Source organism: Varanus komodoensis, unplaced genomic scaffold (assembly GCF_004798865.1).
Source record: "Varanus komodoensis strain SLA01 unplaced genomic scaffold, ASM479886v1 scaffold100, whole genome shotgun sequence".
Lineage (NCBI taxonomy): Eukaryota > Metazoa > Chordata > Lepidosauria > Squamata > Varanidae > Varanus > Varanus komodoensis.
This window is the reverse complement of record NW_025335270.1, coordinates 1-20,442: the sequence shown is the minus strand read 5'-3', so window position 1 is coordinate 20,442 and position 20,442 is coordinate 1. Positions and strand designations below refer to the sequence as shown.

General features: G+C 41.6%; 1 protein-coding gene across 2 annotated transcripts; it reads left to right on the top strand.

Annotated features, from left to right (window-relative positions):
• The first annotated feature begins 32 nt into the window (after nt 1-32).
• Nucleotides 33-20,436, top strand: CENPQ (centromere protein Q). Of its 2 annotated transcripts, none has more exons than XM_044419208.1 (9): nt 33-148; nt 5,112-5,227; nt 10,384-10,438; nt 13,301-13,415; nt 15,932-16,000; nt 17,948-18,074; nt 18,769-18,888; nt 19,497-19,574; nt 19,868-20,436. In XM_044419208.1, the coding sequence occupies exons 2-9, from the start codon at nt 5,114-5,116 to the stop codon at nt 20,000-20,002; spliced, it is 813 nt and encodes a 270-aa protein (XP_044275143.1). In that variant the 5' UTR covers nt 33-148; nt 5,112-5,113; the 3' UTR covers nt 20,003-20,436. The 2 variants fall into 2 exon arrangements, with proteins under 2 accessions (XP_044275143.1, XP_044275142.1); XM_044419207.1 differs by having other exon boundaries at nt 13,298-13,415.
• Nucleotides 20,437-20,442: the final 6 nt, after the last annotated feature.

Sequence of the window (20,442 nt, the reverse complement as noted above, 5' to 3'; positions counted from 1 at the left end):
CAGTCTAGTTTGCGCCTGCGCATTGAATCGGCGGGAAAGTTTTTCCACAGGGACGAAAGTCGCAGAGGGAAGAGAGAGCAAGTCCAGGAGAAAGGACGGCCGAAGGAGCGGCACCGAAATCGTCGCAGCAGCAGGCCTTGGATTTTACGTAAGATTTCCGGGAGTAAAACCGATGAGTTGCAGAGCGGGAGCAAAAGTTGTGCGACGGCATCGGCAGTCTGAGGTTGGGATTGCGGGCGGTGGGGCAAAATAACGGTTTAAAGCAACTATAACTACAACTCCCAGGATGCAACGCGCGCACTCTGGTTTAGTCACATGTTGCACGCATAACGTTCTTTGTAGTTTACGATTCGCTTTATAAGATGCGTGAAGTGTTAGTTTCTAGCGGGAGGCTTAAGTAGGCATGCCTGTGCGGGGGTAATGGGAAGAGGATTGTAAGCGAGGAGGTCGGAGTGACATAAATGCACCTCTGTCCCAAAAATTTGTTGTTGGGTTTGCTGCGATAGAGCCGCATGGCTCCCACTCTGGGGATTTCTAAAATTCAAATGATACTAATTTGATAAATTTCTTATCTTGTTGAGAGCCAGCGTAGTATAGTGGTTAAAAGAACAGGATTGGGACTCAGTTTATCTGGGTGCTAGTTCCCGTTCAGTCATGGAGCCAAGTGGGTGGCTTTGGATCATACACGGACTCTCATCCCAAGCTACCTCACAGGGTTGTAGTGGGTATAAGATTGAGAGCAGCAAGAGGAGAATGGTGTAAGCTGCTTTGAGTTTGGTGTCAGAAAAAAGTGGGATATAAATCAAAGAAATGTAAAATAGTTGCAGTGCCAGATACACAGGGATTAATAATATACAAGTCTTTATGTTATGCAACTATTGGAGTTTGTGATGTTTGTATTTCATTTTCCTCCAGTATCACTTCTGTCCACGGACACATCTGCTTGGCAACTGTGGATAACACTGTGTGCTTTGTGATAGATCATAGTCTTCCAAAGCTTAAGCTACAATACTCCTTTTTTTTTTTTTTTTTTTTTTTTTTTTCTAAATTTTATTTCAAAAAATTCTTTTTTTTTTTTTTTTTTTTTTTTTTTGCTACAACATATTAACACACATCCTTCTGGAAATTGTTTCAACTGTAGAAAAGCCCTTTGAATGCTGAGAGCTGTAGTCTTCTGTAAATCTCCTTTGAGTTTAGCCCAAGAATTAAAGGGTTCACAAGAACTTGAATTTAAGGAATTAGTGTTTATATATTATTATTTATTAAAAGCTTTTATATGCCATCCTATTATATATAAATCTCAGGATGGTTTACAATGTTTAAAAGAACAATTAAAGCAACAACAATTTCTAATAAATAAATTGAAACAGAATAATATATAAAACAAAACAAGAGCAACTGGACATTAAAAGTTGTCAGTTTTAAAATACCATTTAAATAAAAAGGTTTTGACCTGGCACCGAAAAGACTATAAGCTTGGCTCCAGGTGTACCTCTCTGGCAAGTACATTCCAGAGTCTGGGTGCCACAGCAGACATAAGGTGGCAATGTGATGACATTTAAAAACCTGTATTTATATCTTGACCTACCGAAATTTTTATATGAGAAAGTATTGACCAAATGGCCTGTGTCAATGGTGTGTGTATGCCCAAAAATACACAACAGGGGAAGGTTTTCTTTTAAAGGATTTATTCTCAAGAGTAGCTGGCTACCAACTAATTGTTTCAGAAGGTGAACCTGAGCAGTCCTCAGTTGACCCTTTTATAAACTGATCATTAAAGGATTACACTTAACACAGTTCACACTTTCCAATAGGATGCAGAAGTAAAAAGTTATAATAGTGTGTTCTTTCCCACCTGCATACCAGAGAAGATGCTCCAAAGGTGGCAGGAGGATGGGGTGCTTTTCCATAGAAGAAGAGGAGGATGGGGTGGGCTGGTGTGAAATGCTATATGTTTGAACTGCTATTATCTGTCAAGTGCCAACTAACTTTCTCTGGACCGGTGCCTGGTTATTGTCAGGTGCATTACAAGGATGCACACGTGCTGATTTGAGAAGAGTTTTTTCCCCCCTCAGGCCTGGTTATGTGCCAATGATTGCATGATTTAACCAATGAAAGTCATAGCTATTGATTTATTATTTTATTTCTTTGAAGCATTTTTACACACTCTTCAGCTGACAATGGTCCATGAGTGACTTACATTGATCAAAAGTAAGGCTACACCTGCCTGTGGGTGGTAATCAAAAAGACAGGACAAAGCATTAGGAAGAGGAGGGGAGAAACAAATTCAAAGAGCAAGTAGGACTTCAGCAGTTCATGGAACTGATCCAGGCATGATGTGGCCCTCCTTCAGTTCCCCTCAGTGATTATAGTTGTTAGCTTTGGGGAGAGAGGCTCTCAGCCAGAATTTATCCAGCAGGATGAAGGCTGCTGTTTCCTCTTCCTCTAGTGGCATTGGGAATAATGATTCTTGCAACATAATCCTGTGTATGTTTCCTCAGAAAAAAATCCCAACTGTACTTACTCCAAACAGGTGTGTAAACTGCGTATAGAAGGAGGGATAGGGATGGGGTGGGGAGAGCCATAGCTGAGGCTATTTCTCATGGCTGTGCCAGGGGGAGGGGGAGGGGGATAGGGATATGCAAGCCCTGAGGCTCATTATGTCTGATTTTTGTAATGTTAAATGGCATTTAGTGTGTTTCTTGCTAAATGTTCATCAACTCAATAGCTATGATCATTGGGAAAAAGAAGTCACTGTGGCTCCCTGTACACTGCATGATTTGCCTCATTATCCTTATTGGAGCATGGGTTGAAGTCTAATCGGAACCCAGTCCGGTGCACAGTGGGGGTGATTTCCAAACCACCCCGGAACCCTTGGCTTGCTTTAGGGTTCTGGGGTGGTTTGGAAGCTGCCCCATGTCATGCATGCTGCTGGGTTTGGATGACACCACGACTCATATACTGCACTGTATGTAGGCAAATAGTGTGGTGTGCAAGTGGGTTTGCCCAGGGATGAGCAAACTAAATGACCCTGGCTTCTTTTCCTCAGCGATCATGCCAATCTGGTGAGTGTGCATTGGTAGTACAAATGGAAGAAACAGTGGTTGGGATTATACAGCCTGGGTTCATATGCCATGCTAAAACACTTGTGGAGTATAAGCCATGGTTAGTGTGTTGTCTGAACCACCCATAGTTTTTCAGGGTGGTTTAAGTTTGGTTTATAAGCTACTCTGATGAGCCATGGTTTGTACTACCATTTGTTTCACCGTATAAGTAATCAGCAGAGTGCATCCCAAGCATCCAGCAAGTTGCTCATAGCATTACTGGTTTTCTTTTCATGCACTGGGCCCCAGCCTGTGACAAATAGCAAGGACAGAGCAGCCAAGATGGTAACACCTTAGCTGATGATGTCACCTGCTGTTGCTTGCTTGCAACATGCTTCATCAGCCGAAATGAGCATTACCCAAATTGGGCTGGTGACACAAGGCAGTAAGAAGGGGAAAATAAAAGGAAGACCTGGGGGCATGGAGGCAGGTGGTTAAGGGAAGAGAGATAATGCCCAGGAGAAAGGATGGCAGAATAGGAATGGAGGTATAGTGAAAGAATGGTGGAGGAAGGAACTTGGGAAAGACCAAGCAAAGATAGATTTACTTGTGAGGCAAGGCAGTACAAGAATGGGGAAAGAGTTATGTCATGGTCTCGGTCTATTTGGGAAAACTCACACTGGAGACTCTACTTTCAGGGGGTTAGGAGAGGGGAGAAAGGCTTTTTAATCCAGCCTTGGATTAATCCTAACTTGGGAGAGCTGACTGAGCAGCTTAGTAATCCAGCAGTTGGGAGCAGGGGAACGTGGAGCTCAGACAGGACAGTGTAATGGAGGCAAAGCCACAAGGGGAACTGAACTGTCTGAGAAGCAGCTGGCAGTACTAGGGTTGGTACAGCTGCCTTCTTCACATATCACTGTTGATGAGAACTCCTTCTAGAAGGAAAAGATTCATTATTGTTGTTACTGTTCATAGAGGCCTAATTTCTTTTGTGTTATAGTTAAAGCCAGTGCCAGTAAACGTAACTAGGATAGCCCTTCTCAGTAAAATCTGACTTAAAGCACTCACTGCCTATGACAAAACTGATGGAAACAATGGGTCAAAGGGGTTTTAATATTCTCTTTCCTCAAGAACTGCTAACATACCCATGATGGCTTATTGTTTCCTTTGAAAATAAACAATATGACCTATTATGATTCAACCCAAACCACTTGTGAACCACTTGCTAAGAGCAAAAACTTCTTGCAGGTCTCACCAAGTGGGTACTGAGCACCCAGGTGGCACTTGAGAATGACTTCCACCCCTCCCCACTACTGCCATGAGTTCTTGGCTCTTTCTGTTTTTTCCCTTTCCTTTTAATGTCTTTTCTCTGGAGATCATGAAACATGGCTGTGAAGCGGTTTTTTATGATCCTCATTTTGCAGCATTGAGCAATTCTTCCAGAGTGTCCCAGTCTGTAGCTGAGAATTTAAAATTTTGTATAGATGTTTACAAAACCCCCACATTTTTAGTTTTTAATCCTGTTTGCACAAATGCACTCATTCTTAGAAGTGCAAATGGATGGATTTCAAGCTCTGGCTGGGCAATGTGCAGAGGAATACAGGCAGTAGGTACCCACTCTGAGCATTGCACCACAAAGGCTCAAAATACTTCCTCCACCCACCCATGCAGTTTCTTTGAGCAACTCACAGAAGAAAAACTGTCAAGAGGAACCCAAGTTGTAAGGGATCTAACTTCTGCTGTAAAGAGTGGGTTTTAATGATTTAAATCCCCTTCTCAGTAAGATCCTTACCTTCCTTATTTTTATACCTTCCGTATGGGGAAGCAACTTCTGGGCTTTGACTCAAGCTTCAGAAAAGCTAAGAGTGCTTCTTCTCTCTTTTGTTTTTGAAAGGAAAACTGAGTTTGACAGGTGGCTATCATGATTCATGTTTATTTAAAAAGTGAGTTTTGAGTGGGACGTGGGTTGATTTGCATTGGGACTTAGCTCAGTGCATATTTGGAATATGATTCTCTATGCTTTTGTTTGTTATTTTCAAAGACATGAAATGTTGTATCATTCTTCAGGTATGCCTCGGACAAGAAGAATTGTGAAGGCGACAATGCCTGCCGATGAGTTAGAACACCCCAGCAAAAAAAAGGGTTCAGGTGGAAAACAACAAAAGAGAAAATTAGAGAAAGAAGTAAGTATTATACCCTTCAAAGGACTAATGAACCTGGTGAAAACGAATGGTTTTGCAAGGATAAATTGCCATTGCAATGGAAATGGAGATTTTCATCTCTCCTTCCATTATTGATCAGTTGAGAGTCAGTGTGGCATAATGGCTGGACAGTTGGGCTGGGATTTAGGTGACCAAGGTTCTCTGGCAATGCCACTGCTTCCCACCAATAATGGAGCAGTAGGCCGACAGTGCCCCACTTACCTATTCACAGACTAAAACACTAGACAGTCTTGCAGAAGTGTCCTGAAACACTACCTATTTTCTCTCTCTCTCTCTCTCTCTCTCTCTCTCTCTCTCTCTCTCTCTCTCTCTCCCCTCTCTCTCTCTCTCTCTCTCTCTCTCTCTCTCTCTCTCTCTCTCTCACACAATAGAACCTGCTTGTTACTCAAAACATTTATTTATATATCCATCCATCCTGCCCCATTAGCCACAGGCTTCCTGGGCAGGTCACAAATCATGATGCCCGCTTTACAGCACCAAGTATTGGTGGAGACAGAAAGAGCCATAAAGCTGATATGTCTCAGAGATTTCAACAGAAGCGTTCAGAAGCCTTTGTACTAGTCACATAATCTGTAAGTCGTGCACTTTTGACTGTCTGTTGAACAAGCAAAGTGTACTGCACAACTTTGATAGCCCTCTTGAGAGAAGGCATACTTAACACAGTCTTCAGAGTGAGATTTCTGTTCTAGTTATGCTAGGCGAGTAAGGCCAATTTGCAGGAAGGACATTTTGCGTGGGAGGAAAAGGAAGAAATGAAACACTCTTGCCCACCTGGTGCCCTTCAGATTCTATGGACTTGAACTCCCAGTAGTCCTAACCATTGACGTTATAGTCTGAGGTTGGTGAGACTTCAAGGACACCAAGCTGGGGAAGGATGGGTAGATTGCTGGAACTGATGAACTGAGGTTTGTGACCTGCAGAGAAGGGTTTTCCCCCCTTTCTGTTAACTTTTTTTTTTAATTAGGAAGTAAGAAGGCATGGTTGCTGCTTTTTGTAAAAGCTCAACTCATGATTGGAACAAAGTCATCTTTTCTTTCCTCCATGGCTGGAAAAAGTACAGCTTCTAGGACAGTGGTGGCGAACCTATGGCACGCGTGCTGCAGCAGGCATGCAGAGCCCTCTCTGTCGGCACGTGAGCCAAGTCACCCCAGCATCACCCCAGCAGCCGAGCATCAGACAACAGCGCACGTAGGGGCCATGCGTGTGCTCGGAAAGGAGTAGCGGCGCCAGGCGATGATGTCACGAGTCGCAACTCATTAGCCGTGACTCATCCGAGCTTTCACATGGCCAGTCAGTGTGCTGCCAAGGATGGATGGATGGATGGATGGATGGATGGATGGATGGATGGATAGTTGCTTGGACTGGCTGTGAGTTTTAATACCTTCGTTTTTCTTAACACAAGATTTTAGCTTTGAGTTTTCTTATGTATGAAATGTTTTTCTGAACTAAAACCTCAGTATTCAGGTTTTATCGCAGTGTTGGCACTTTGCGATAAATCAGTTGGTTTTGGGTTGCAGTTTGGGCACTCGGTCTCTAAAAGGTTTGCCATCACTGTTCTAGGATGTCTGCTGTGCCGTGCCTTGCCGTGCCTTCCACCCTTTGCAGAAAACACCATTTTTGATGGCCCAAACATTCCTTTCTTCCTTGAATTTCTGCTTGTGCCATGACTTGTAAAGAAAGATAGGGTCAGTGATGGTATAAGTAATAGGTTTGGTTAGTAGTCCAAGCAGTGAAAATTCATTGACCATTGCACTGCATGTAACTATGTTTGCCTATTATATCATCTCTGTTGCCCCATGTGCATTGGCTACAGCTACTGTTTATTTGCTACCAGCTATAAAGCTCTTATCACCCGCTTATCCATCTCTTCATATCTGACCATGACTATAAATGGATCTTCATAGAAGTCATCAGAAAGCTTGTTCAGTCCAGTTTTGTCCAGTCTAGTTCATTTGCTGAAACTCTAGCTGACTGAAGGTCAGGGAGAAAATGCTAGACATTCCCACCCCCACCATTGAGACTCCCATTATAGAGGCAATTGAGGGTAGATACATAGAAACAGACGGAAATGGAGAGAGCCCTGTGGCAAATGTTCCTTGTACAGGGGTCCAGTGCTTTGCAAGGCTCCATGGTGGGCAGCAGAGAAACAAGGCTTGCATTTACCATCACTGCATCTTTATAATAAGCGTAACATAGCTGTGAATGATTGATCTGTTTCTCCTATGTGAAAACACTGTTACTAATTGCTCAGAGAAGAGGGAGAAACATGAGAGATATTTGTAGCATAGTACGTAGTCTGAGGCATAAAAGGCCACTTGCTTATTTGTGTGTCATGCTTCGCCCTTGTGCTCCCACTTGTAGCTGAATGTCCCATGGTGTGTTTGAGTACCTTCAAGGATTCTGAGAAGACTGGTGTTAGCAATATGTTCTCCCTACATTTGTCATAAGGCTAGGCTTTTTGTGCCAAGTTTGCCTTTGTGTGCACAGCATGAGCTTGAAGTTATAAAGGCCCATGCCATTAACACTATCATCTGAAATAGTGGCTCCCAGTCAGTAGTTTGGTGATGGTGTGCCATCGTTGGCCATGGATTTAGTTGGATCCCTGGTAATGGAGTAAAAGGTAGAGGGAGTAAGTTTTGGAGGCACATTGAGTTTAATGGAAATGTTTATTTGTACCAGCTCTTTTGCTGCTGCAGCTTAAAGCTATCATCATAGTTTGACTCAGTCTGAAAGACTTTAAGATACTGGTGAACACCAGCAAAAGATTCCTTTGAGCTCAAGAGGGGCTTCCTCCGAAGTTAGTAAATGTCAATTTTCAATCTCAGTTCTCTTTCTCTCACAACACTTCCTACTTTTGACTTCTCCACTTAGCACAAAGTGTCCTTGGTGAGCCATTGGTGCCAGCGATTCAATTCGAAACTGGTATAAATGGAGCATACAGTGCAATTTAACAGCAGTGAGCACTGAAAGAGTGATCTCAAGGAATTTGAAATTGTGTACAGCTAGAATGAATTAGCCACTAGAGGGTGGGGTTGTTACACAGATACGAAAACCATGAGCGAGAAAGCCATATAGTCTAATAAAGGAGAAGACATATTCAGCAGCACTGAAATATTATTGAAAAGTTTAGGAAATCGTCTACATACTCTTTTAATGGGGAGAATCTATATGCTATTCTGTCATCATTCATGAAAGTTTTTTTTAATTGTCCTATACCTTTTTGACACTGCACATCTTTGACACTGCACATCACCTGCCCTATCAAACTGTCATAACAGGGTTATTTTGGTTATAGACTAGTAGAATGCAGCATACAAATAGAAAAATATTACAATGAAATATTTATAATAAAGCAGGTAAAAACAACATGAGTAAAATACTTAGGGACTTAAAACGCAATAAAATCAGTAAGTGAAATAAAAGAACCCAAACATAAAATTAGATCATTATGATTAATACCCACTAATTTCAAATTGCATAGATTTATTGCAGCTGGACAAAAGCTTGCTGCTTTTATGGTGACTTTTGGGTCATGATTTGGTAGTGAATATGTTAGGTGTTGTTCATCTGCTGTCCCTGAGAACCGTTGTGTAATGGGCATTAAAGGGAATGCCACAAGTTCTGATTAAAAGTCCAGTGTAGCAAAACTTGCTGTGCAGTTTCCACTTCTCCCTTCCTGCAGAGGCACATCCATTCCTAGTATCTCAGTTTCATGGGATGACTCCAGGTTCCATTGTTAAAGGAGAGTGAGAAAAATGTCTGTCTGTCCACTTTTTCCATACCATGCATTATTTTAAACACTATCATATCTTTCCTTACTTTTTTCCTAAGCAAAATAATCCCAGCTGTTGTAAACATTCCTCATAGGGAATTGCTCCAACCCCTTCATCATCTTAGTTGCTCTTCTCTGCACGTTTTCTAATTCAGTAATGTTCTTTTTCAGATGCAGTGAGGAGAATGGAACACAATATTGCACCAAAGATTTGTATAACAGGAGTGCCATCTTAGCAGTTTTACTTTCGTAATTATGCCTAAAATGGAACTTGCCTTTTCCACAGAGCTGTACACGGAGCTAACATTTTCATCAAAGTGTTCACCACAACCCACCACAGTCACAAGATTTCTTTCTTGATCATTCACTGCTAGCTCAGATCCAATCAGCTTATATTTGAAGCTGGGGGCTTTTTTGCCTCAACTTGCATCACTTTATATTTGCTTACGGTGAACTTCATTTGCCATTTTGATGTTTGCTCTTTCAACCTGGGGAGGTCCTTTTGGAACTCTTCACAAGCCTGTCTGTTTTAGTCACCCTAAATGGTTTGGTGTCTTCAGCAAACTTGGCAAGTTCATTGCTTACTCTAATTCCAGATCATTTGTGAATACTTTAAAAACCATTGGTCCCAATGGTGAACTCTGTGGGACCCCACTGTTTACATCTCTCTTTTGAGGGAAATTAAATTTTATTCCCACTCTCTGCGTTCTATTCTTTAACCAGTTACTGATCCCCTAAGATGACCCTTCTCCTTTCTCCATAACTATTAGGTTTGCTCAGGAGCATTTCATGAGGGACTTAGTCAAAAGCCTTTTGAAAGTTCAAGTAAACAATGCCTGCTGAATCACCCCTGTCCATGTGCTTATTAACTCTTTCAAAGAACTCTAATAATTTATTGAGGCAGTACTACCTTTGCGGAAGCCATGTTCATTCTTTTTCAACAAAGCTTTACTCTCTATGTACTTACGAACTCTTATCTTTAATAACACTTTCCAGAACAGATGTTAAGCTAAGTGGCCTTTAATTTTCCGGGTCTCCTTTAAATTATTCATTAAATTGGCTATTCCTAGTTCTGCATCTCCCTTGTGCTGGCTTGTCCTCACTTTTGTTTTCCTGATTTGTGCAAGATTTCAATTTCTTGAAGGAAACCTTTTTCTCTGTAATAGCTTTCTTGACTCTACTTAACTATGCTGGTGATCTCTAGGGCTTCATGCTACCTTTTAATTGGTGGCATGCATACTATTTGTGCTTAAATAACTAAATAAAATGAAGTTACCATAGCTTTTACATAAGCCAGAATGTGAGTGTGCTGTATACATTAATTCTTTTCTGCATATTTTTACAGCGGAATGCACAAGCAGTCCCGAAAAAGAAACAGCAGAGAACAGAATTTGCTGAAGGTATTAAATGGTTTTTACATTTTTCTTATCTTTGTATAATTAAAATAATTTTCCTGGTTCCACATTCAAAAACACTAAATAGTATCCTGAAATCCATTATTTTAAAGACATAATGATTGCAGTAAAGTAATTTAGAAAAACATTGACCTAGATGATAGTTGGCTCTGACATAGTTGTGGCCTAGAGAAAGTGTATATTTACTATTGATAGGTTCTGGCTTCCCTTCTCAGCAATTTACAGTGTTCTTGTTGCTGTGGGATTTATCACTGTGCTTAAAACATAAGGTTACAGCAACGAACAAGTCCACTTTTCATCAATTGTTATTATATAGAAGACCGCAAACTTTTTCCTTTGATTTTTATATGTAACAGCCTGAAAATATCTTGTAAGTGCAAATGATAAAGAGCTTCTTAGCACATTTAGGGATTGATCCTATGGAGACTGGGGAAGCCAAGATATGAAGAGTTGTGAAGTCACTGTACCCTTTTTTCCTCTATGTTCTTTTCCATCACAACTGCTATCAGTAGATGGTAGGAAACAAGCACCTGGCAAAAACATAGAGCAAGAAATGTGGGAAGACCAAGATGGCTCCTGCTGCTTTGCGTTAGTGGCCAATATGCCTCCAGTTCTGGCACAACTCAGCATATGAGGGCCCAGGCTTGCACTAGAGAAGCCAGTTGCCTCCTTCTTCCCACCCTTGGGGGGATGGAACTTGCCATTTCTTAGTAAGGGGGGTGGGGTGGAACAGATTCCAGTTCTTTCAGTTACTCCTATGACACATCCAGATTGCAATTGCTAAGTGTATCAACCTTGGACCCCTTCATGGATCACTGCCTTGCCATGGCGGCTTGCGTAGCTCAAATAAGCTATGAGCTAAGCTGTGTAGGGGCACCTAAGACAGAAAGGTCATAGTGGAGAGCTCTGACAAAACGTGATCCACTGGAGAAGGAAATGGCAACCCACTGCAGTACCCTTGCCATGAAAACCCCATGGACAGTACCAAAAGGCAAAAAGATATGACGCCAGAAGATGAGCCCCTCAGGTTGGAAGGTGTCCAATATGTTACTGGGGAAGAGCAGAGGGCTAGTACTAGTAGCGCCAGAAAGAATGAAGCCATTGGGTCAAAGCCAAAAGGACACTCAGTTGCGGATGTATCTGGTGGTGAAAAGAAAATCCGATGCTGCAAAGATCTATACTCCATAGGAACCCGGAATGTAAGATCCATGAATCAAGGCAAGCTGGACGTGGTCAAACAAGAGATGACAAGACTGAACATCGACATCTTAGGAATCAGTGAACTAAAATGGACAGGAATGGGGGAATTTAATTAAGATGACCATCAGGTATACTACTGTGGGCAAGAATCCCTCAGAAGAAATGGAGTAGCCTTCATAGTCAATAAAAGAGTAGGAAAAGCAGTACTGGGATACAATCTCCAAAAGGACAGAATGATCTCAGTTCGAATCCAAGGCAAACCATTCAACATCACAATAGTCCAAGTCTATGCCCCAACCACTGGTGCTGAAGAGGCTGAAGTTGACCAGTTCTATGAAGGCCCACAATACCTTCTAGAAATAGCACCAAAAATGATGTCTGTATCATCATGGGAGGATTGGAATGCTAAAGTAGGAAACTGAAAGATAACCAGAATATCAGGCAAGTTTGGCCTTGGAGTACAAAATGAAGCAGGGCACAGGCTGGCAGAATTTTGTCAATAGAAACATAGAAACAGAGCGAGTCAGAAGGGGCCTCACCAGGCCATCTAGTCTGACCTCCGGCACCAGCCGGCTCCGCTCATGACATGCCCACCATGTGCATTTCCACACATTGGAATCCCAGACCATCTTATCTGTCTCTTGAGAAACCTATATGCGAGTCAAGAAGCAACAGTGAGAACTGGACATGGAACCACTGAGTGGTTCAAAAGTGGGAAAGGAGTACGGCAAGGCTGTATATTATCACCCTGCCTATTTAACTTATATGCAGGGCACATTATGCAAAAGGTAGGGCTAGATGAATCACAAATTGGAATTAAGCTTGCAGGGAGAAATATCAACAACCTCAGATATGCAGACGATACCACTCTAATGGCAGAAAGTGAAGAGGAACTTAAAAGCAGAGGCATCACCCTGCCAGCACAAGTGCGTATCATCAAGGGTATGGTTTTCCCAGTTGCCATGTATGGCTGTGAAAGTTGGACCATAAGGAAGGCTGAGCACTGAAGAATTGAGGCCTTTGAATTGTGCTGACGGAGACTCCTGTGAGTCCCTTGGACTGCAAGGCAATCAAACCAATCAGTCCTAGATGAGCTCAGCCCTGATGCTCTTTAGAAGGCCAGATACTGAAGGAAGGACTCCCTGGAGAACAGCCTAATGCTGGGAACAATAGATGGCAAAAGAAGAAGGGGATGGCAGAGGATGAGGTGGATAGATGCAGTCACTGAAGCAGTCGGCGTGAGCTTAAGTGGATTCTGAGGGATGGTGGAGGACAGGAAGGCCTGGAGGAATGTTGTTCATGGCGTCGTGAAGGGTCAGACACGACTTCGCAACCAGCAACATCATCCTAGCTAGCTGAGGTGTGCTGCTTATGGGCCATCTTTCAGTCTAAGCATGCATGTCTAAACTTTTATGGAGTTATTCTCTTAGATTTAGGATGGATCTAAATAAGCACAAAATATTTAGGTATGTTAATTTTGAGGTGGGAAGAAGAGATCATTTAACATTTACAAATAAATACCTTGCACTTTAGAAAGATAATTATTTTAAAAAGCGATCTTGCTATCATAAATGCATTTTATAGACCAGCATTCCAACCCAGCCTAGCCATGACACTGACGAACCCTCTCACATTTTGCATCAGCAGCAACTTCTGTGTCCACAAAAGTAGTGCGAGTGACTCCAAACCAAAGAGCAGAATGGCAGCCGCTCTCAAAGAGCACTAGAGAACACTTGGAATCCATGATGCATTGGTTAATAATGTAAGTACCAGGGACCTCTCTATACCAATATTACATTGTTTCCCTTGAGAAGCTTCACCTATTCTGACAAAGGTATTTGTCCTCAGCTCTCAACAAAGAGCTAAGTAAAAATGCCTTTGGGAATGAAAAGGTGTTAAGCAATCTAATTGTTAGGTGAGTATTAATTTATTAAGAGCTTAATTCATGTAAGCACTGAATTACTGGATCAAACCAAGATCTGTGTACCCCTCAGATCCCTCTTTAGGCATGCATGGATCTTGTGAAGCTTTGTCCAATCTGAACAGAGTTATAACCTCAGATACTAATTCTAATACAGAAGGAAAATCTGTAGAGTCAGGCCTTTCCATTGGAAACCAGAGGACTGAGAATGCTGTCCTGTCAGGCCTTCTGCAGGCTAGCAAACAGAGAGAGGTAAGGTGCTGGGAACTGACATGGCCTGCCTTCCACAGCTGGAAGATTTGATTTTGATGAAAGCCCCTAAGTCTTACCCAGGGACCTGGTTCCTTGGAACAGGAGTGGATGTTTTGGGGGTGTTTTTTTTTGTTTGTTTTGCAGAAGAGAGCAGTGCAAATCTTTGGCAGCCATTCTGCAGTATTTAAACTATTTTAGCCTTTGCAAGAGACACCATATTGGAAACCCGGTGTAAAGGAAAATTTCTGGAAGACTTTTGTATACCGAGGGGATAGGTGGTGTAACACAATTTTCCTCTGATTCCTACCTTGACTGGGCCTCACCTTTGGAGACTCTGTTGAGGTCATCTGGCAAGCCGCTTGCTAATTAGGATGCTACAGCATTGGAATGCAGAAAAGTAAACAGCAGAGCTTATCACCGTGAGAGCTGGGAACAGCAGATGTGGCTAGTTAACTGTTTGGACTCTTAGATTTAAGAGAGGGAGAAGCCTTGCGACCCCACCGGAGCGAGTGCTAGTGTGAGATCGAGCCGAGCAAGGAGGGTAACACGTCGGCAGAGAATTAGGATCTTTTTCCTTGTCGTTCGCACGGGGGCGCTCCCAGTGGCTGATAGAGGGGAAGCCAGCTTATTTGGCATTGTATTTCCTTTTTCATGTTATTATGTCTGTTTGCCTGTTTTAGAATAAAATTTTTTAGACCTTAATCCGCCTGTGTGCACATTGCTTCTGGATCCAAAAAGAACCTTTTGCCCTTGGCAAAACACCCAGAAAGTTTTTTGCTGCCTTTGGAGCTATGAATTTAATGAGACATAGTCTGTTTGCTGCACTTTGAGTGCTTGCCTCTCTGTTGTAATGTTACAGAAATAATTTTTGCCTGGGACTTTGAGAGAGCCAGTGTGGTGTAGTGGTTAAGTGTGTGGGACTGGGACTCAGGAGATCTGGGTTCTAGTTTCCACTCAGTCGTGGAGCTCTCTCTAGCCTGTCTCACAGGGCTGTTGCTGTGAGGGAGGAGGAAAAATACCTAAGCCACCTTGAGTTCCTGGAAAGAAAAATGGTGGGACATAAATATAATAAATACATCATCTGTTTCTGTGGATCTGTACTGCTCTAAAGGCTGATAACTAATTATTAACATTACTGCAATTTATTTATTTAAAACATTTGTAGGCCATTACCGAAGTCTCGGGACTGTTTAACACTACAAAATGTAAGAAAAGAAAGGGAATTATTATTTATTATTAAATGTTTCATTGGAACTCTTTCCTAGACTCTGAGAAGTCAGGCTCTACCAGAAGGCAACCTGCACACAGTGAAGAAGAAATGTCCTTCTAAAGTCACCCCACTCACATCACAAGACACAAACACATGCACAGAGTCACCACAGGACAGGTTTGTGTAGGTGCAAGGATACCATAGTGCCCTCTAAAATATCAGCTACATTAGTACAGCAGCCAAAATGTCTTTAGAGCTCAAGTTTCCTTATCCCATATAACCACCCTTTTGATCACTCAATGCAGGGAACTTAGTTTATATCTTACTGAATCTAGAGAAAACTACACTTTTTCTTTTTCTTAAAACTACCTAAACTATTGGCATATAAGTTTTATAGATAATATCGCAGAAGCTAAAATATGACCACATGGTGCCCTCTGAAAATTCCTACATTAGCCTCCTCCCTGCCTCCAGTTCCTGTAGTAGCATCTGCCCTTCAAACCCCTCCACGGTCCCCATCTCTCTGCTCTTATATCACAACACATTCCTTCCTATGTCCTTTGCTCATGCAGTTCTATCTCTATTGGCCATCTGAAGGTCTCATGCCAGTCTCTTCTGAAATATGTGAATGTTCTCTTCTAGAGCCTTGACATATTGCTCTTTGTTGGAAAGGCAGATAGAAATCAGCCTGCTTTGAATAGAGATCAGGAAACCAAAGGCAAGACAAAAGTCAGCCTAGTTCATACCACTAGTTCACACTTGGTGCACCTGCTTTGCAAATAAATCTTTTCCTGACAAACACTCCTCTGCCATTCTTGACAGTAGAATCAAGTTGAACCAACATTTTCTGTATGGGAGAAAGAATCAAGCAATACGTTGTTCTGTCTCCTTCCAGATCTATCTTGTATGAAACGCCAAAGAATCATAGTGAAGTTGAAAAGCACTTAAACCTGCTCAAGAACAGGTAATTAATATAGTATAGCATAACGGGGAAAAAAATAAAGACCTGAGGATGTTTAAAATGAATTCAGCATGTTTACATGTGTAAATAGTCCATTGAGTTCAATCAGTTTTAATTCCTGGTGAGCACCCCTGAGACTGCATGCTTAACTACATTCACACTTCCTTCACTTCCATTGTACCCTGGAAACAAATTTTAGAGATTTTAATTCATGCACAAGAAAATCAAGTGAAAGTTGCAAGATGATGTTTGATCTTATGTCTCATTAAGTGTGTATGCTTATTATTTATTTATGTATGTCTTGGGTCCTCAAACTACAGCCTGCGGGCTGGATCAGGCCCGCCATGCCCATTGATCCGGCCCGCCATAGCTCGCCATGCGTGCGGCAAGGTGCCGGCTTGCTCACAAGGAGATCATTGTGGACTCACTCGGAGAAAAGTATCTCCTTGCGAGCAAGCCAGCACCTTTCTGGGAGATCCTTTTCTCTGAGCAAGGGGAAGATCGTTTTGGACTCATTTGGAGAAAAGGATCTCCTTGCAAGCAAGCCGGAGCAAGCCGGCCCTGAGGCGCCAGCTTGCTTGCAAGGAGATAGTTTTGAACTCGTTGGGAGAAAATGATCTCTGCACACGCATGCCCCTGCCTTTCTGCGTGCGCTCACATGCGCCCCCCCCAGCTTGTGCCCCCTGCCCGCACCGCCTTGGCAGCCCACACCCATCCCTGGCACCTTTCAACTGGCCCCCTGTTCAGAAAGTTTGAGGACCCCTGATATGTGTATTTCATTTTATCTCTGTAGCACCCAATAGCCAAAGCTTTCTGTAGAGCACTTAGTGCAAGAAGAGGCAGTATCCCACTTGTTATGGAAGATGGGGAGGGGCAGTTTGTGTGATTGAGGCCCTTTACATCCTTGGCAATTCAGCATTGGTATTTCAGAGGATTCTTGAAAATTATTTGCTCTCTCAATTCTGAGTTTAGTCTTCTCCAGGAAATATGAAAGGCCCCAAAAAGACTCTCTTATGAAGTGAAGGAAGTGTGCGCCTTTTGGTTGTTTGCTAAGTTGTATAAGCAAGGCTTGTCAGAACTGTAGGTTTCCCTTTGCCAGCATCTTGTACATGGATTACTCAAAACCTTTAAGGCTTATAGCACCATAATAGAATTTAGAGTACTTGATTTGATATTAGAAGAGCTGCAACCACTACTGCCCTCTCAGTGACCAGGACTAGGACTTGTTTAAGTGATAATTAATGTGTTCTTAGTAGATCCCATCTAGATCAGGTTGAACACCCTAATCAAAGCAATCACCCACCAACAGCAGCTCAATCTTGTCTGGATTAAGTTTCAATTTGTTAGCCCTCATCTAGTCCACTGGTTTAGCACATCCACAGCCTCACCTGCTGTTGATGGAAAGGCAAGATAGAGTTGTTTCTCAGCAGCAGCACACTCCAAAACTCCAGATGACCCCACTCAGTGTATTCATGCAGGTGTCAAATAGCATAGGGAACAGAACAGACTCCTGAGGAACTCCCAAGTATCAATCAGCAACAAGCATTAGAATGACTATCACCACCAAACTATTCCAGTTAATCCCCACTTACAGGATACTTCAGCAACTTTCCAGGGAGAAGAAAGATCCACAGTTGTGGGCCAGCTGGCAGAAATATTTTTCTTGGTGCATGTGATGTCCAAAAACTGATATGAATATTATATAATTAAGAAGCTGTGTCAGCCAGTATGAGATATTGGGATGGTGCATTGGTGAACAAGTTCCTTCTTGAACATTAGGCCTAAGCTACTGAGGTTACAATTTCTAAGACAGTTTTGTAAGATAGTTATTAGTGTTAAACCAGTTGCACTAAATCCGGTATGACACAGCTCCCTTGCATAAATCCATATGCTACAATTTAACCTGTTTATTACTACATGTTGCTTATTTCATTTAACATTTTTCTCAAGGTTACTGCACCATTTTGAGAACCTGAGAGTACCTGTGCAGAAAGTGCGTAGTCAAAAGAAAAAGCCTAATATTGCAGCGGAAAAGGAAAAGAGTCTAATGTTAGAAGAAGGTTTGGCAGAACTGGAGGTAAGGAAGTATTATCTAAGTATTTGTATTGTTATTATTTGTATCTCATTTGTATGGCATATCATCTGAGAATAAACAGTGATCATTTCCATGAATAAAAGGGAATTCATGTGGTCTAAAGCTTACCACTCCCTCCAACATCCTTTCTCTGGCCTCTGTTTTTATTTGTTTAAAGAAGGGCACTATGAACCTGAAACCTTGCTCACAGGTTCTAACAATTACTGTTAGGGTTAGTTCCATGCCCTTGTGGCACCCCTTTCTGTTTTCTGATTGCAAATGAGTATTTTTTTGTACAAAAGGATTATTTGTTTTTTCTGAAAATCTCTAAAACTTGGTGCTCTCTAGTGATTAGCATACCAAACCTACTTCATGGTCTTTGTTGTCTTTTCATTCTCCAAAGAAAGAGAAAACTGGATTAAGGGTATTATACAGGACAAATAACCAGTATGCTAATATATTGTGTTATAATTAATATTTTATTATTGTTCAAACTTCTTCTGTTTGTGTGGCAAGGGATCATCTCATTCTGTTCTCCTCAGAATAGTTAGTCAAAAAGATGAAGATTACTGGCCTGCATCAACTTTGTCACTCATATATATAACAGTGGGAGTTTGCCCTGGTATAATATTTGCTCTGTGGATAATTCCTTGATTTACATGCATTCCTTAAGTTGCACTTTCTTTTTTGAATTCAGAATGAAATAGACAGAGCTTTGTCAGCATCAGAATTCAGAGACAAGCGTATTCAAAGTCTCCAGAACAAAGTACTTAACTTAAGATTTAAACTAAAAGCAATGCAAGCAAAAGCAGACAAGGTATTTCTGTATTTCTGTATAGACTTCACTACTTTAATACTTCAAAAATACTTAAGTGGTGTATATTAAAATGCATGTGTAATGCAACCTAAAAATTACAATTTTATAACAAGAATGTCAGTAAAACAGAATAGGGATCTCTCAGCAGAGCAGTTTCTCATGAAGCTTGGGTGTTCCAGAGGGTGGTTACTGCTACAAAGGAGGTTCACTTACAGGCTTAACCAGGTAATTTTCTATTGGTTGGGGAGCAACCAGTAAGTCTTCATCAGATGATACCAATGGGTGCAAGGGAGACTGCTAGATGTCCTGGTTTTTTAGAGCTTTTTAGGTTCAGAACAGTACCTTGAACATGGCTCAGCAGGTATCTTGAAAACAGATTTGGAACCTTCTCTGGGTAAGAAGAGTGTTTTATCTTGCTTCTGCATGACTTCAGGAAGGAGAAATGTATGACTGCTCAAAGTGTTCTCTCTCCTTGACACAGCAGTCTGAGAAAGATTGCTATTCAGCAATCTCCCACCCTACTCAGAATAAAGATTTAAGGGGCAATGATAGAGGCAGAATTTTATTCTTTCATATGTTCATGTTATACATTCCCTGCTTCTCTCTAGTTCTTCCAAAGAGCTGTCGATGGCAATCTTGCTCTCCCTGATATCCCAGTGGGCCATCTAAAAGCACCCATTCTTCAGGTGAGAAGAGGTTACTTGTGAACATCTCATCTTGCCAGACTAGCTTTTCTACTGTATGTCACAATAGGAGCAAACTATATATGACCAGTCCTGAAGAATGACATCTTGAAACACAGAAACAGTGATTAAATGGTACCTTCTAAATTGTTCTTTCATAGATGCAAATGCTCACTACTCTTTTATATTTTCTGCCTGATGTGCTCATAGAGTGTCTATATTGCTCTGATTACTTAGGTGAAAATCCTTTGTATTCTTCTAACTTCTTGAACCATCTGCCATTGTGTGTTCTACAGAATGAACTTTTGAAGATTGGAAACCAACAAGGTCTTCTTCATGATTTGAACACCATTCAGCAATCAGATGAAATGAAGACTATGTTATCTTTTCTAGAAAAGGCATATGAAAATGTGGTCTTTAGAATAAAGTGAGGTAGTACATGAATAATGCTCATTGAAGAGCAGAAACCTAAGCTGTAGCTCTTGTTTCTTTTATCTCTTATGGGTATGTGCAAAGAAGGATTTGAAAGGATTTTTTTTAATTTTCAGAACATGATTATGATTTCCTTAGGGTTATTTGTCTCTCTGGATTACACTCATGCATTATCCCAATGTGTTCCTTGGAGAGTTTTAAAATTTACTAACCTGAATATGAAGATACATGTTCTGCTTATTACTTTAATATTTTTGCTTGCATTGTGCCATCTTTCTTTTGAAACTTGCAGCAAGCTTACTAGGTGAATGCAGTATGCTACAGTTCCATTTGTGCAAAGGTGTGAAGAGCTTAGCTTCCTATGAAAGAACTGGGTATTGTAGCTTAAAACCTTCCTGGTTTTCATAAAGCTTATTTTTCCAGAGGCTCAAACTAAAGC